Source organism: Eumetopias jubatus, unplaced genomic scaffold (assembly GCF_037043125.1).
Source record: "Eumetopias jubatus isolate StellerSeaLion01/CBP00866 unplaced genomic scaffold, mEumJub1_p1.0 scaffold_80, whole genome shotgun sequence".
Taxonomy (NCBI): domain Eukaryota; kingdom Metazoa; phylum Chordata; class Mammalia; order Carnivora; family Otariidae; genus Eumetopias; species Eumetopias jubatus.
In genome coordinates this window covers 595,982-613,635 of record NW_028274886.1, presented here as the reverse complement: position 1 = coordinate 613,635, position 17,654 = coordinate 595,982, and the positions used below count along the sequence as shown (strand labels likewise).

The 17,654-nt window shown below is 40.7% G+C and overlaps 1 protein-coding gene across 1 annotated transcript in view; it reads left to right on the top strand.

The window, feature by feature from the left end:
• LOC148161732 (putative phospholipid-transporting ATPase IIB) overlaps positions 1–17,654 on the top strand; it is a 106,302-nt gene that overhangs the window by 18,426 nt on the left and 70,222 nt on the right. Inside the window, exons 3-4 of the mRNA XM_088020604.1 lie at positions 1,854–1,934; positions 17,541–17,616. Coding sequence (XP_087876730.1) covers positions 1,854–1,934; positions 17,541–17,616 — 157 coding nt within the window. The remainder of the gene's footprint in view (positions 1–1,853; positions 1,935–17,540; positions 17,617–17,654) is intronic.

Here is a 17,654-nt window from a genome sequence, read left to right as displayed (position 1 = left end):
ATTGTTGTATCAAACCTGCATTTGTATTACAGAATTTACCTTAAACTTAGAAGTCTCTTTTCACTTTCCAGTTGAGCACCTTCAGGTATCTTCAAGCCCTCCTTGGAGCAGGGCTGATGCTGCGTCTTAGCACAGCTCTCACAGCATGGCCTGGAAGTCGCATCATCTGGAACCCTGGACTCAACAGACCCCAAATGCCTTCAGGTATCTTCAGGTGTACGTGATGCCCATTGTTAACGCGTAGATTATTAATGAAACGGAAAAGGAATCCTAGTCTTCCTTCAGAGGGCAGCAGAGAGACTGGCAATGCGGGCAGCGCATGGGCCAGGGCACTGTGGCTTCAGGGTCCTGAGGGCAGGCAGGCAGCAGCCCTGGCGAGGAGCATGGGGACGCAGCGGGCTGGGGTTCTTTCCCTCCTAGCTGATGTGGGTCTTGTTTAAATTTCAGGCCTGTAATAAGGACAGATTTCTGAAACTTCCGTATAGCATTGTACTTGTCCAGCTTTCTGATAGCCAATTAAGAATAGATATATATATTTTAAAACAACTGAAATACCAAGAACTAAAAGAGTTCTGATAGTTTACTGTGAAAGGCTCCAGTATCATCTCCATTTGTGGATGTAACTCACCCACTAAGAATATTACTTGTGTCCACATGAATCAGTTTGAAAAATACAGGAGCATATTTAGATTATAACAAATTCAGTAGGTCACTCTACATCCACATGATCATTTGCATCCTCCCTCTGTGAACTCAGGTATGCTTCCTACCTGTGTGCTTTGGAGTTTTGTCTCCTAATGTCAGTTACACGCCGGTCACGTTAGGATGTGTGGGATCACCACACAGAAGAAATGGGAAGTCACTCGCCCTTGGGCTGTCTAGTAGGCAGTACAGTCAGAATCCTGTGTGGGTGTTGGTGGTTAAAGTCCATACAGGCAAGGAACTTTTTGGTACTATAAATTGTTTGTGATCTTCTGGTAAACATAATCATGCACCATTAAAAAAGTAAAATTTGTTATCAATACATTTTCACCTATTATAACATTATTTTAATAAAATTATATAGAGTTTTAAAAACTAAAATTTATAAATCAACAGATGTACTTTTATAAATTGCCTTAAAATAAGGTGCTTCAGTGTCATGTCCAGAGACTTACTGTTTAAGCATTTACCTGTTGCCTGTGAGTCGGGTAATCTAAACGACTTTTTTCTACTTCAGAGCTAGTTCTGGGAAAGTTGCTGTGATGTGTGAATAGTTAAAGCCTTCCCATACAATTTTATAAATATAGATCGTGGGGATGTGCTTCAGGCACATGGGAGAAATGCAGTATGTTCATAGCTTCAAGGAAGTCAGCTGTTTATGGCAAATGCAGTAGCTGTTAGAAGAAAAACATGCAAGTAAATTTAGGAATTTGCTAAATTGTTTTATAGATCTTATGCGGAATTGTGAGGATTATTTAAATCCCACTAAATTCTTGGGTACCCATGTAACTCCTGAGTACTCATACACAGTATGACAGAACTCCACGAAGTATATTTCCACCTTTAAACTTGGAATCTGGGACAGCCCCAGGCAACATGGAGCTTTTGAGCAACTCCCAAGTGCTCGACATACACCTATCATTAAGTAGTAGTCTTTTAGAACCAAGAGAAATTGCCACACCTCTGTTGAGCTTAAAAATTATTTCCCTTAGTTATCCTCCATCCTAACCTAGTGTTGGCACACAAAGTATAGGAAAACCAACCATCACTTTTGGTACATAACATATGAAAAATATTAGTCGGTGATTGAAAAATTTCCAAGTAATTTTGTCTAATTATAATGTAATTAATTCAGATATTCTGTATTCCAGGACCTTTTTTCAGTCAGTGCTTATGTGTATGCCCAGAAGCCACAACTGGATATTCATAGTTTTGAAGGCACATTTACCAGGGTAAGTTAAATCTTGTGTTAAATACAAAGATATTCATTGTGTCTATACGTTAAAAACAGCAAATCTTAAATTTGAATAAATGAGAACAGAAGCTTTGAACTGAAAAGGGAAAGCCTAGAGAATGTTTCAAGTTCTTAAATTTTCCCACATCCGGTCTCTGTGGGATATACTCAGTACAGTGTTTTTGTTTAGCACATTTACTCTGGAGAAAGTCCTTCTCCCTGAAAATATTACGAGCCAGTAAGATGAAGTACTTTCACTAGTTCAGTGTGAGTTTGGATAGGATTTAATAGACTGTGATACCCACATTGTTTCCTGGTTTGTATTGACTGGATGGCTGTGCATCTGCTCATGTACACGTGTGTGCTTCATTGGATTCTTTGCACGATCATGGTGTTTTGCTATAGCTTGAAGTCCCTTCTCCCCAGTGACTCCCCAATCAGATTTGGAGGACTCAGTAACTTTTGATTTTAACAGCTGATATTATAAATGCTTCATAATACTTAAGGGGTTTGTGGGGGCACCTGGATGGCTCAGTCGTTAAGCGTCTGCCTTCGGCTCAGGTCACGGTCCCAGGGTCCTGGGATCGAGCCCCACATCGGGCTCCCCGCTCAGCAGGAGGCCTGCTTCTCCCTCTCCCACTCCCCCTGCTTATGTTCCCTCTCTCGCTGTGTCTCTCTCTGTCAAATAAATAAATAAAATCTTTTAAAAATATATATATAATCCTTAAGGGGTTTTAGTATATGTCTATAGTTTACTTTTAATTGCTGCAGATTTCTGTTGGTATAGTCTGCTTCGTTTCCCTCTTGTTCACGTACCAGGATTAGTGAGCAGTTGTCATCATTTGAGAAAGCACTTGCTAATGCCAGATAATGAGGAAATTATGGGGATGTAAAAATGAGGATGCCTGTGGAGGAGATAGTCATTGGCCATTGCTTTGTAACTTTATTTTTACGAGTGCTTCGGTAACAGTATGTTCAAGGTGTTCATGGAAACAGATGAGGGAGACGAGGCAGTGCATAATGAGGTCTGGAGAGAATACCGAGATCTTTATGTGTTTTTGTAAAAATATTTATGAAGAAAGCATCTTCTAATTAAGGACAATTTAGCATTATTTGAGAAAAAGCCTTTCCAAAGGGCTTCCTTAGTACGATAAGAGTTATTAACTTAGGGGGCGCCTGGGTGGCTCAGTCAATTGAGTGTCTGCTTTTGGCTCAGGCCATGATCCCAGGGTCCTGGGATTGAGCCTCACATCAGGCTCCCTGCTCAGCTTCTCCTTCTGCCTCTGCCACTCCCCCTGCTTGTGCGCTCTCAAATCTTTCTTCTGTCAAAAAAATGGATAAAATTAAAAAAAAAGTTATTAACTTAGCCACTATTAATATTTTGGAATAATATTTGCTTACTTCCTTTCTGTTTCACAGATTTATATTGCTTATCACTTGGTAAGAGTTGGAAATGTCTGCTAGACAATGTGTGGAATCCCCCTGAAATCAGTGCGAGGGAGCGAGAGTTTGGCTGAACACAGCCAGGCTGCAAAGCGCAGTTCACACAGTGCGTGACTGAGCATGGGACAGTGCGTGACCTGTGTGCATGGCCGAGCGTGTGAGACTGTATGTGAGTGAGCGTGCAGATGTGGGGGAAGGGTAGCCAGGCTCCTTCCTGAAGGTCTTGTCAGAAGAAGGAAGAAGCCATTTAAGGATTTTCAGCTTAGAAGAGAGATTGTAATATTGGTGTACGTAAAAGAGTCCTCTAGACTTCCAGTTTGCTTGGGATGAAGGCAGTCACCTGAATTTGCTCCCATCCCACTGCGTCCCCAAACCGTACGGGTCAGGTGCAGGTAGCTCGGGCTGCCTATAGCTCGTGCACGCAGCACACAGGGGAGAAAGAAAACACTGTGAGCTCCAGTTTCTGTAGTGAGGAAAAGTACCCCACATGGCACAGTCACCTCCAGAGCCAGGAGAGGGCACAAGGATTTTCTCTCAGGATTTGGATCTGATGGCGGCCTTGTAGTTCTCTGAACTTCTATTTAGCTCATGTGAGTTACCGCATGTTCTTGATGGGAACAGTCCTGGCCTTTCGTGGCCTCCATTTAGTGTTTCTGACAAGATTTTATTTCACTCCTTTTAAATACATTCATAGTGAATTCCGGATTATTTTAGGAGAAAAAGCTTTATTTTTTGTGTACATCTTTCAAAAAGGAGGAAAGGAAAAACCAGCTAAATAACTGGCTTTCTAACTGGAAAGTGGAAATCACCAGTATTAAGTGAGCGTTTAAAGAAGTGACATCTGCATATATTCCTTTTCTAGAGTATGAACTACAAGGGAGAGAAAACATAGTGTATATCAGCCTAAGTAATTAAATAAGAATCAGAGCGAATTAATTCAGGTGTCCTGTGGCAATTCACATATTATGTATTCTGTTGCCTGAGCAGCATCTAATTATGCACATTGTGAATACTGTCCGCTGCTTACCCTATAATGTCAGGGTAACCCCAGCTGCTCACTGCATGACATCCCGAGTGATAGAAATGATCCATGTTATTATTGATAGAATTGATTTGCTTATTGTTCAGGACCTAGCAATTCTCCCTGAAGTTTAGAGTTTAAAACTGTAGCCAGTTTGAAATATTATCAGTGTTCCTAGGCCTTTAACATCGCCTTCCCATTTAATGTTCTTTATATGTACTTTCTGCTGTCATTTCTTCTGCAAACCATAGCACACTCATCATTGTTCAGGTCTTTTCCAATCAAAATACTCTATCCTTTCTAAAAAGCAGATCTCTGTTGTTTGTTAAGAGGGGTGCACTATTGTGAAAACAGCTTCACGTGGTGACATTTTGCTTTCTCCCTCCCCAGAGCAAATTTCATCTTTGCAAACCGTGTAACATTAAGGAGAAGGAAACCGAGAGACAAAGTGACTCAGAGATAATTTCTTTCCCATCTTCCCAATCTTTATTCTGTATTCTATGAGATTGGTAAGGAGCTATCTTTTACAATAATTTTCTTAGTATTAGAAAAAGTTTAATGTTTAAAGTCCATCATTGTTATTACAGAATTGAAAAGAAACTGCATAGATATTGTGTGTTCTTCAGTACATAATTGTGCTAGAAATAGACAAAATGAATTCACATGATTAAATAGTTGTAGAAAAGTAATGGGAGAACCAACTTAAGTTTCTTAAATGAAATTGTATTGAACCTTTTATTTGCAGTTTAGAAAGCCTTATAATAATAGAAAGACTGACAAAATTTACGTATTTTAAAAGATTTTATTTATTTTACAGAATGAGCGAGAGAGAGAGAGCACAAGTGGGGTGGTGGGGGGAAGAGCAGAAGGAGAGGGAAAGAATCTCAAGCAGACTCCCTGCTGAGTGCAGAGCCTGACACGGGGCTTGATCTCACGGCCCTGAGATCATGACCTGAGCTGAAATCAAGAGTTGGATGCTTAATCGACTGGACCATCCAGCTGCCCCATGTCTATTTTTTAATGCCTTATTTTCTTGGAGTTTGACACAGTGGGAAAATGTTGTACTAAAGGATCTGTGTGCATAGGTAATGTTTAGATGTCCATATGTAAGGACCCCTAGGAAGAGTTTCAAACTCATAAAAGTGTACTCATTTGTACTTTGGTGGTCACTTGATGATGGGCAGCTACAGGCAGGTTGTGCCTCAAAGGAGTGCTTCTAAGGCATGCCACGGATTAGGACAGCTTAGAATAACAGCCGACTGCTGGCTTCCCACGGCGTGCAAAGATAAGGGGTGCTGGAGAGTAGAGGGGGGGCTCCACGTGTTTCTACTGTTTGATTTCTTCAATTACTGGGCAAATATGGGTGCCTGCTCTGCGCTTGGTGCTCAGAAGATCTAGGTCAACACCATAGTTACATAGCTCACAGTCTGGGTCGGGGGGAGAGAAGCATGGAAATTGCCACGATACATGAAGATAATTCAGAGTTCACATTAGAGAATCATTTTATTTGTTTCATACTTTTTTTTTATTTTTTTAAAGATTTTATTTATTTATTTACAGAGAGAGAGCGAGAGCAGGAACACAAGCAGGGGGAGTGGGAGAGGGAGAAGCAGGCTCACCGCTGAGCAGGGAGCCCGATGTGGGGCTCGATCCCAGGACCCTGGGATCATGACCTGAGCCGAAGGCAGCCGCTTAACCGACTGAGCCACCCAGGCGCCCCTGTTTCATACTTTAAATGATAAGTGTGTGAGTCAACAACTGGCAGGTTTTATCCAAATTATATACTCCATTTGCTAGGTTGTGGCTGTAACTCCTAGATTAACATATAATTGAAAGATAAGCCATGTGGACCATATTTGGGAAATAGGAGTGAGCGTTGTTCTCTATCCAACAGTGTCTTTCAGGGTTGGATTCTAAGACCATCTCTCAATGGATCAGAAGTTAGACATTTTAGTTCAGCTATAAATAAATTCAAGTACAAAACAGTTGATGCAGAGAGGCCACATACTCCTCTTTTGAATGTTGATGCTTTGTTCTGTAAAATCATAAAAGTCAAAGGGGAACTCCGTTTTCTTGGAGGATTTATTTCTCAGGTGATTGTTACCTCTGCTTTGAACAGCTGCTTTGGTTCTAAACAGAGGGACCAAGTGGCAGCTCCCTTCCCGGGCATTTTCCTGTGGAAGAATCGAGCGCACAAGCACAGTACTTGCATACCGTCCCGTGTGGTAAAGACGCTCATGACGGTACGCGGGCTGCTGTGCGGGAGCTCCGTCAGAGGCCGGCTGTGTTTGAACATTTGTAAGGCTGTGGTCACCATTGCTGAGAAGCTGTATAAACTGAAGTGGTTACAAGTGCTCCGAAGTGTGACAGTCTTTCTCCTTCTGACGTAAACACTAGTGTGACTCTTCTGACTCTTCCAAGTTGTTTCTCAGAAACACATTTTTAGTGGGATCGTGGAAGCCTGATGTTTTTTTTTCTTAAAAAATACTTTTCCATAGTATTTTGTATATTGATGCCGTTATGTAATTATTAATAGGTTTTTCCAGCTACACCTACTAAATGCAGCAAAGTGTAGAACAGATTTTACTTGACAAACTATATTTGAAGAAGTCACTTCACAGTGACTGTAAGATGAGAAAGAAAGTGAGTGTGTCTCCAGAAGCAGAGCTTTGGCCGTACACGGGGGCCGTGGTCCACAGATCCCTTTCATCAAGGGCCGTCTGCGGAGCTCCTGGATCTTAGACCCAGTTTAAGAACTGATACTCAGAAGACTTCCTTTTCTGTTCTGTTCTTTGCTACCGTTGCGCTCCTGCCCGTCCGTGCGTGCGCCGGTGGCGCACTGTGTGTCACTGCGTGTGTCCCTTTTTGGCTCTTGCACTAGACCAGGGACAACTGCGGTGAAAGGCGCGCTCAGCTCTCCTCCTGGCCCCAGCCTCTAACACGGGCTGTGGGCTCTGCCTAGGAACCGAGTGCATACTGGAAAGAGTAGAATGAACTCTCCTCTTCCCACAGGATGTACCCTAGGCACATTGACATTATATACCCCTCTCTATTCTTAAAATGGGTTGATTTTCAAGAGACACCACCCACCTGTGTTTTGAACACTGAATGGCATCGCAGTCAAATGACGAAGCCTGTCTTATCTGTCGAGTGGTAGCTTTCTTTTTAGGGCTCTCTGACGGCCTCGCGAGGGCTCTAGATGGCTGTGGTCCGAGGACTTAACTGCTGACTGTCCAGTGCTTGGAATGCAAGAGGCTGAGCAGCGGCTGGTCCTGCTGTCCCATGTCCACGAGGCCGCTGTGTGCCAAGCCCTTCCCTTGAATTCAATTTAAATTACAGTGTTTCACCTGATCAATATTTGCAATACTAGGGGAAATATTTTGGAAACTTGTCAGGATTGGTTTAGATGTTGTACCTCACAAATAAATCAGAGAACCAAATATCTAGTAAGTGCCTTCCAAGTAATTAGCAAAACGGCCAGAATTTATATCATTGAAAACGACTGGATGAGGGTCGCCTGGGTGGCTCAGTCGGTTAAGGGGGTCGGCCTTCGGCTCAGGTCATGGTCCCAGAGTCCCAGGATCGAGTCCCACATCAGGCTCCCTGCTCAGCGGGGAACCTGCTTCTCCCTCTGTCCTTTACCCTGCTTGTGCTCTCTCTCTCTCTCTCTCAAATAAATAAAAGCTTAAAAAAAAATGGTTTGATGAGTGAACGGAAAGAAAACACCAGTAGCACAAACCTCTGTTTCTTACACGCATGTTTGAAAATTTCAGTTTGTTTCCTCCTTCCCAAGTTACTTTTACTTCTCTGATCTTAAAATACAATTCTCCATGGAGGGGGCATTATAGAAGAGAGACTCATGCCACTCGGGACAGTGAAGGTTTGGTACCTCAGACACATAAAGGCAATATGCCACCACGCTTGAAATCTTTCCTGGGATACTTCCAGGGGCAGGGCTCTGGGCTTTTGTAATTCTCTATTCTAGAAACACTCCATAATCAAAATTGCAAGAATGCTGTATAGACCATGTCTTCAGATCAGGGCGAAAAGTTCCCAGATTTGAAATATTTTTGTGTTTAAACATACGCATTATAATGTAAAGATAAAACCGGAGTGTGCGTTATTGTTATTGTGATAATGACTTATGGCCGTGCTTGAGATCTGTACACAGTAGTTCCTAACATACAGCTTACCTCTGACCTTTTTTTAAATGAAAAATGTCTAGTATAATAATAATTTTAAAGAAAAATAAAATACAAATGTTGCCTTTATAGAGATAGATACAGATATGTATTCGTTTTAAAATGTTCACAGATAGACTTTTTTCTCCCGTGAATATATGTATTTGAAAAACATAACCCTTCTCCTTAGCAAAAGGCGAGGACGCCATATTCTACAATAGCCACTAAGTAGAGGTTGATGGGTTAATTTATAATTTATCTGTGATAATATTTTATACTTTTCCAGGAGGGCTGTGGTTGTTATTAAGTTACATGTTGGAAGATAAAATTTTAGTTTGCTGCCTGAAAGAAATAGAACATGTAGTGGTTTAATGCAAATTTGAAATTATTTATATTAAAGTTAAATATCTTAAAAATGAATTGATTAAAGGCATTCTTTCCACTTATAATTTCATTTCTTTAAGTATTCCTGTATGTTTTGTAATTTTTTTCATTTTGTTATGGCAAAATACACGTAACATAAAATTTACCATCGTAAACATTTTTAAGTGTATAGTGCAGTGGCCGTAAATATGTTCATTATGTTGCGCAGGAATCACCACCATTCACATCATAAAACTGAAACTCTGTCCCGATTAAAGACTCACTCCCCCTACCTGCTCCCTGCAGCCCTTGGCACGCACCATTCTCCTTTCTGTCTCTGAGATTTTTTTGGCTAAGTACCTCATGTAACTAGAATCATGCAGTCTTTGTCTTACTGGGATTGGCTTGTTTTACTCGGCACCAGGCCCTCGAGGATGATTTGTGTTGTAGCAGGTGCAGTGGACTCGGTAATATTCCATTAGATGGATAGGCCACATTCTGCCTCCATCCATCCATCCATCCAACCATCCACGGACATTGGGTTGCTTCCACGTGGTCGCTATTGGGGATAATTCTGCTACGAACTTGGAGGTACAAATATCTCTTCGAGACCCTCCTTTCCATTTTGGGGGGGTCTATACCCACAAGTGGAATTTCTGGATCAAATCGTAATTCCGTTTTCAACTTTTGGGGGACCCACCGTACCGTTTCCCACAGCGGCTGCCCCATTTTACCTTCCCACCAGTAGCGCACAGGGGTCCCATTTCTCCACATCCTCTGTTTCCTCCTTTTCTGAGCATTGCCATCCTCATGAGTGTGTGGTGTGAAGTGGGACCTCATTGGGCTTTTGATTTGCTGTTCCCCAATGATTAGTGATCTTGAGCATCTTTTCATGTCTTTTTGGCCATTTATATATCTTTGGAGAAATGTCTATTTGAGTCATTTTCCCATTTTTGAATGTTTTTTTGGTGGTGGTGATGAGTTTCAGGGGTTCTCTTTATATTCTGGATGTTAATCCCTTGTCAGATCTATGATTTGCAGATATTTTCTCCCATTCTTTGGGTTGTCTTTTTACTCTGGATAGTGTCTTTTGATGCACACAATTTAAAAATTTCATGAAGTTCGATTTGTCTGTTCTTTCTCTTGCTGCCTCTGCCTTTGGTGTCACATCCAAGAAATCACTACCAAATTCAGTTTCATGAAGCTTTTGTCCGATGTTTTCTTCTAAGGGTTTTGTTGTCGTAAGACTTACATTTAGGTTTTTGGTACATTTTTAGTTATTTTTATATGTGGTATTAGGGAAGGGTAACTTTATTGTTTTGCATGTGGATACCAGTTTTGCACTGGTATCATTTATTTATTGAATTTATTGAAAGACTCTTTTCTCCGGTGGAAGGTCTTGGCACCCTCATCAAAAATTATTTTAACCATCTATGCAAGTGTTTGTTTCTGGGCTCTTCATTTTATTCCACTGGTCTGTATGTTTGTCTTTATGCCAGCACCACACCATTCTGATTACTGTAGATTTGTAGTAAATTTTAAAATCAAGTATGATTCTTTTTTTTTTTTAAGATTTTATTTATTTGAGAGAGAGAATGAGATAGAGCAGGAGAGGGGGGAGGGTCAGAGGGAGAAGCAGACTCCCCGCTGAGCGGGGAGCCCCATACGGGACTCGATCCCGGGACTCCAGGATCATGCCCTGAGTCGAAGGCAGTCGCCCAACCAACTGAGCCACCCAGGCGCCCAAAATCAAGTATGATTCTTCCAGTTTTGTTCTTTTGTTCCTCCAAGATTGTTTTAGATGTTGGGATCCCTTGCAATTCCATATGAATTTTAAGAGGGTTTTTCTATTTCTGCAGAAAATGTCATTGGGATTTTGATAAAGGATTGCATTGAATCTGTAGGTCACTCTGGGTATTCTTGACATTGTAACAATATTAAGTCTTCCAATCCATGAATATGGGATGTGTTTCCATTTATTTATGTCTTCTTTACTTTCATCAGTTTTGCAGTTTTTATTGTACAAGTCTTTCAAGTTAATTCCTAAATATTTTATTATTTTTGAAGGTAGGTGGAATTGTTCTTATAATTTCCTTTTCAGATTGTTCATTGGTAGTGTGTAGAAATGCAACTGATTTTTTTTTTAAGATTTATTCATTTATTTTGGGGGGGGGTGCAGAAGGAGAGGGCGAGAGAGTCTCAAGCAGACTCCACCCTGAGCCCAGGGCCAGACACAGGGCTTGATCCCACTACCCTGAGATCATGACCTGAGCTGAAACCAAGAGTTGGACACTTAACTGATGCTTAACTACCCCGCCTAGGCGCCCCTGAAATGCAGCTATTTGTATGTTGACTGTGTGGCCTGCTGCTTTGCTGAATTCATTTGTTAGGTCAATCTTCTCGTGGAATCTTCAGTGTTTTTTATATACAAGATCATATCTGCAAACAAGTAATATTACTTATTCCTTCCCAATAACGTGGCTTTTATTTCTTTTTCTTTCATAATTGCTGTAGCTAGAACTTCCAGTACTATGTTCTAAGCTGAATAGACATAGTGAAAGTGGACATCCTGACCAAAAAAAAAGGTTTCAGTCTTTCACCATCTGGTATGGTGCTCACTGTGGGCTTTTCATGTATGGCTTGTATTATGTTGATGTAGTTCCCCCCCCCCAGTTTTGTTTTTAAGGTTTTATTTGAATTATTTGACAGAGCGAGCATAAGCAGGGGGAGGGGCAGTGGGAGAGGGAGCAGCAGGCTCCCCGCTGAGCAGGGAGCCCAATGTAGGACTCGATCCCAGGACCCTGGGATCATGACCTGAGCGGAAGGCAGGCGCTTAACCTACTGAGCCACCCAGACCCCCCTGTAGTTCCCTTCTTTTCCTAGTTTCATTGAATGCTTTTGCTTTTTTTCCCTCAATCACAAAAGCGTATTGAATATTTGCATTTTCTGCATCAGTTGAGATGATCATGTGGATTTTTTTCTTCATTCTGTTAATATAATGTATTACATTGATTGGCTTACATGTTGAACCAACCTTGCATTTTGCTTGGTCATCGTGTATAATCCTTTTAATGTTTTGCTAAATTCTATTCACTAGTATTACAAGATTTTTGTTTGCATCAGTGATCATCAAGAATGTTGATCTTTATTTTTCTTGTCATGTCTGTGTCTGGCTTTGGTATCAGGGTTGTGCTGGGTTTATAGAGTGAGTTAGGAGATGTCCCTTCTCTAATTTTTTGAAAGTTTGAGAAGGATTGATGTTAGTCTTTCTTTGCATTTTTGGTAGATTTCACCAGTGAAGTCACTGGACCCAGGGCTTTTCTCTGTCAGATTTTTTATTATTGATTCAGTCTCTTAACTAGATATATAGGTCTATTCAGATTTTCTATTTCTTCATGATTACTCTTAGTAGGTTTTGTGTTTCTAGAAATTCATCCATTCATCCAATTTCTTGCCACATGGGTACTAATGTATTCTCTTTTAATCCTTTTTATTTCCGTTGAAGTGTAATATTTTCCCACTTTGGTTTCTGAATTTAGTAATTTGAGTCTTCTTTTTTGTGTTTTTCTCAGTCCAACTAGCTACAGGTTTGCCAGTTTTGTTGATGTTTTCAAAGAATGAACTTTTGCTTTCATTCACTTTTAAAATTGTTTTTCTGTTCTTTATTTCATTTATCTTTGCTCTAATCTTTATTTTTTCCTTCCTTCAGCTGGCTTTAGGTTTAGTTTAGTCTTCTTTTTCTAGTTCCATAGTTGTAAAGTTACGTCATCGATTTGAGATCTTTCCTCTTTTTTAATATAAGCATATATTATAGCTTTAAATTTCCCCCTTAGCACCACTTATGTTGCACCTCCCAAGTTTTTTATCATTTGTCTCTAAGTATCTTTTAATTTCCTTTGTGATTTCTTTGTAATCCATTGGTTGTTTAAAAGTTGTTGAATTTCCACAGTTCTGTGAATTTTCTGTTATTGATTTCTCTCTTTATCTCATTGTGGTTGGAGTAGATACTTTGTATGATGATCTGTTGGAGCTTCATTTGTAACATAAGGTCTGTCCTGGGAAATGTCCCGTGTGCACTTGAGAAGAATGTGTATGCTGTTTTTGGGTGGAATGTTCTGCATGTCTGTTAGATCTAGTTGGCTTATTTTGCCAAGTTTTCTCTTTACTTACTTCTGTCTGGTTGTTCTAGCCATAATTGTGAGTGGAATATTAAGGTCTCTATTACTCTTGAGCTATTTCTCCCTTAAGTTCTATCAGTTTTTGCTTCATATATTTTTACAGGTTTTCATTAGATGCACAGTTGTTTATAATCGTATCTTCCTGCCTTATTGAACGTTTAATTAATATATAATGTCTCTTATAACCTTTTTTGGTTTCACATTTTATTTGCTGATATTAGTGTAGCCACACCTGCTCACTTTTGCTTACTATTCTCATGGAATAGCTCTTTTCACTTGCAACTTCTTTGTGTCTTTGGATCTAAAGTGAGTCTCAGCATGTAGACAGTATATAGTTGGATCATGTATTTTTATCCATTGTGCCAATCTGTCTTTTGATGGTTGAGTTTAATCCATTGATACTTGAAGTAATTACTGAAAAGAAGGGACTTAACTTCTGTCATTGTTCAATTTTTTGTGTGCCTTATATATATATTTTTTTTGTCCCTCATTTCCTACATTACTGTCTTCTATTGTGTTTAGTTGGTGTTTGTAGGGAAATGTTTAAATTTCTCGTTTCCTTTTGTGCATATTCTATAGCTGTTTTCTTTGTGGTTACCATGGGAATTACATTTAACATTCTGAAGATATAACACTCTAATTTGAATTTATACCAACTTAAGTTCAATAACATACAAAGGCTGTGCTCCTTTATAGCTCTGTGCCCACCCCTTATGTTTGCTGATTTCACACAATTACATCTTTATACGGTCTGTGACTAAAAATGTAAACGAATAGTTCTTTTAAATGCACCCAGCCTCTTCATGTAGAAAACAAGATTTGGAGTTACAAACCAAAATTACAACAATACTAGGTTTTATGTATTATTCTTTTAAGTCATGTAGAGAACAAAAAGTGCAGTTACAAACCATTGCTACAATAATATTTGCCTTTATAATTGCCTGTATTCTCACCGTTCTTGAGATCTTTATTTCCCCATGTAGTTTCGAGTTATTGTACCCTCTTCTTTTACCTGCAGGACTCCCTTGAACAGTTCTTGCAGGAAAGGTCTAGTGGGACACATACTCTCTAAACTTTTGTTTGTCTGGGAATATCTTGATTTTACCCATATTTTTGAAGGACAGTTTGCTGGATATGGGATTCTTGGCTGACATGGGTGTGTGTTTGTTTGAGCACTTTGTATCACCACACTGCCTTCTGGTCTCCACTATTTCTAATGAAAAATCTGCATAGAACCTTATTGGGAATTCCTTGTATGTGATGGTTTGCTTCTTTCATACTGCTTTCAAGATTCTCTTTTTGTCTTTTTTTTTTTAAAGATTTATTTATTTAATTTTTTAAAATTTTATTTTATTTTATTATGTTATGTTAGTCACCATGCAGTACATCATTAGTTTTTGAGGTAGTGATCCACGATTCATTGTTTTCGTATAACACCCAGTGCTCCATGCAGTACATGCCCTCCTTAATACCCATCACCGGGCTAACCCATCCCCCCACCCCCCTCCCCTCTAGAACCTCAGTTTGTTTCTCAGAGTCCATCGTCTCTCATGGTTCGTCTCTCCCTCTGATTCCCCCCCTTCATTCTTCCCTTCCTTCTCCTAACGTCCTCCCTGCTATTCCTTACGTTTCACAAATAAGTGAGACCATATGATAATTGACTTTCTCTGCTTGACTTATTTCACATAGCATAATCTCCTCCAGTCCCATCCAAGTTGATGTAAAAGTTGGGTATTCATCCTTTGTGATGGCTGAGTAATATTCCATTGTATATAAGGACCACATCTTCTTTATCCATTGATCTGTTGAAGGGCATCTCAGCTCTTTCCACAGTTTGGCTATTGTGGACATTGCTGCTATGAACATTGGGGTGCATATGGCCCTTCTTTTCACTACATCTGTGTCTTTGGGGTAAATACCCAGAAGTGCAATTGCTGGGTCATAGGGTAGCTAATGTGAGATGGGAATCCATCAAAATCCTAGAGGAGAACATAGGCAGTAACCTCTTTGCCATTGGCCACGCAACTTCTTTCAGGATACATCTCCAAAGGCTAGTGAAACAGAAGCAAAAATGAACTATTGGGACTTCATCAAGATAAAAAGCTTCTGCACAGCAAAGGAAACAGTCAACAAAACAAAGAGGCAACCCACAGAATGGGAGAAGATATTTGCAAATGACACTACAGACAAAGCGCTGATTTCCAAGATCTATAAAGAACTTCTCAAACTTGACACCCAAAAAACAAATAAGTCAAAAAAATGGGCAATAGACATGAACAGACACTTCTCTGAAGAAGACATACAAATGGCTAACAGACCCATGAAAAAATGTTCATCATCATTAGCCATCAGGGAAATTCAAGTCAAAACCACATTGAGATACCACCTTACACCAGTTAGAATGGCAAACATGGACAAGGCAAGAAACAACAAATGTTGGAGAGGTTGTGGAGACAGGGAACCCTCTTACACTGTGGGTGGGAATGCAAGTTGGTACAGCCAGTTTGGAAAACAGTGTGGAGGTGCCTCAAAAAATTAAAAATAGTGCTGACCTATTTATTTATTTTCGAGAAAGAGATAGAGAATACGTGGCGGGGAGGGACGGAGGGAGAATGAGAGTCTCAAGCAGACTCTGCGCCGATCGTGGAGTCCAGTGTGGGGGTCAGTCTCACAACCCTGAGGTCATGACCTAAGCCGAAACAAAAGTCAGACACCTAATGACTGAGCCACCTGGGCGCCCTTGTCTTTGTCTTTTAAAACTTTTATGATAATGTGTCTCTATGTGGGTCTCTTTGAGTTCATCTTCCTTGGATTTGCTTGAGCTTCTTCACTGTTTACATGCATGTCTTTCATCAGATTTGGGGTGTTTTCATCCATTACTTCTTCACATATTCTCTCTGCCCTTTTCATTCTGTCTTCCACTTCTGGGACTCCCACAATACCTATATTGGTTTGTACCTTGGCGTCCTGCACTCCCTCAGACCTTTTTAATTTTCCTCCACCTGTTTTCATTCTGTTTCCCAGACTTGGTCATTTCCGTTGTTCCGTGTTCAGGTTTGCTGATTCTTCCGCGTGGTTAGATCTGCCTTGAATCTCTTTAGGGGAATTTTCATTTCAGTCATCGTACTTTTCAGCTCTTGACTTTCTTCTGCTTTCTGTTGAGGTTTTCTGTCTCTTCATATTTACGTTTCGTTCACACATTGTTTTCTTGGCATTCTCCACATCTTCATTTCTTTAAACATCCTTAATACTTTCCTTTTAAAGTCTTTGTCTTGTATATCTGACATCAGGTCTTTTTCAGGGGTTGTTTCTGTTGATTTACAATGTTCCTTTAAATGGGCCATACTAGGCGCCTGGGTGGCCCAGTTGGTTAAGCGACTGCCTTCAGCTCAGGTCATGATCCCAGAGTCCCTGGATCGAGTCCCACATGTGGCTCCCTGCTCAGTGGGGAGTCTGCTTCTCCCTCTGACCCTCTCTTCTCTCATGCTCTTTCTCACTCTCTCAAATAAATAAAATCTTAAAAAAAAAAAATAAATGGGCCATACTTTTTTTGTTGTTGTTTTGTTTTTAATGCCTTGTTATTGAACACTTTGTTTTTAGTGTAATGATGTACCTCTGGAAGTCCATTCTCGCCCTTCTTCCGGGCTTGCTGGGGTTTTAGTCATTATATTTATTTGTTGATTTACTTATTTTTTATGATTATAGACTGTCTCTGTGCTGGGTTATCAGTCTGAGGTGTACATTTAATGTCTTTTCAGGTCTTTTCTGAGCTTTTTCTTGGGCACCCACAGTCACTTTGTGTTTTTTTCCATATATGCAGTTGTTTTAGAATGTTCTAGTGTTTAATGTCTGGCTCCCAGAAGGGGGACAATGGGGCCCTCGCCCTTCCAATGCCCTTGGAGTCAGTGGAGCTGGAGGGCCGACAGCGAGGGCCGCCAGGCTCTGTGTCTGCACCTGTGTGATCAGAAGCAGCCGGCAGTGGTCAGAGCTTAGACTCCTGCTCTTTGGAGGACGGGGTGCTTCTTGCCCACCTGGCGTCTGCAGGCTGCCCCAGAAACACGTGCACAGCTGCCTGCCGCATGGCTGGGTAGCTGCTCTGTGCTGGGAGCTAGAAGAGACCAAAACTGACTACTTCTCCTGGACAGCTGCAAGCCTTCAGCCGACTCCACAATCCCCAAATAGTCCCATCAGACAGATTCTGCCATGTGGTCATTGCCCGGTGGGCAGAGATTCCTGGTGCTCCCTGCTCTGCCCTCTTCCCAGGAGCCTCTGTCTAAATTCCCATTTTTCACCTTTATTCTGCAGTGCCGTTTCACTGCTCATTCACTGAATCCAGCTTGTATGTTTGTTTTATCACTGCAGATATCTGAAGTAAAAAAAGTTGCTAACTTGCCATTTTTCCCCTTCTCTGTGAACAGGAAGACTGCCACCCACCCATTCATGAGAGTCTCAGCCTAGAAAATACACTGCGGGCGAGCACCATTGTTGCATCAGGTATGAAACAAGTTCTCTTGTTAGTGTCAGCTCTCACA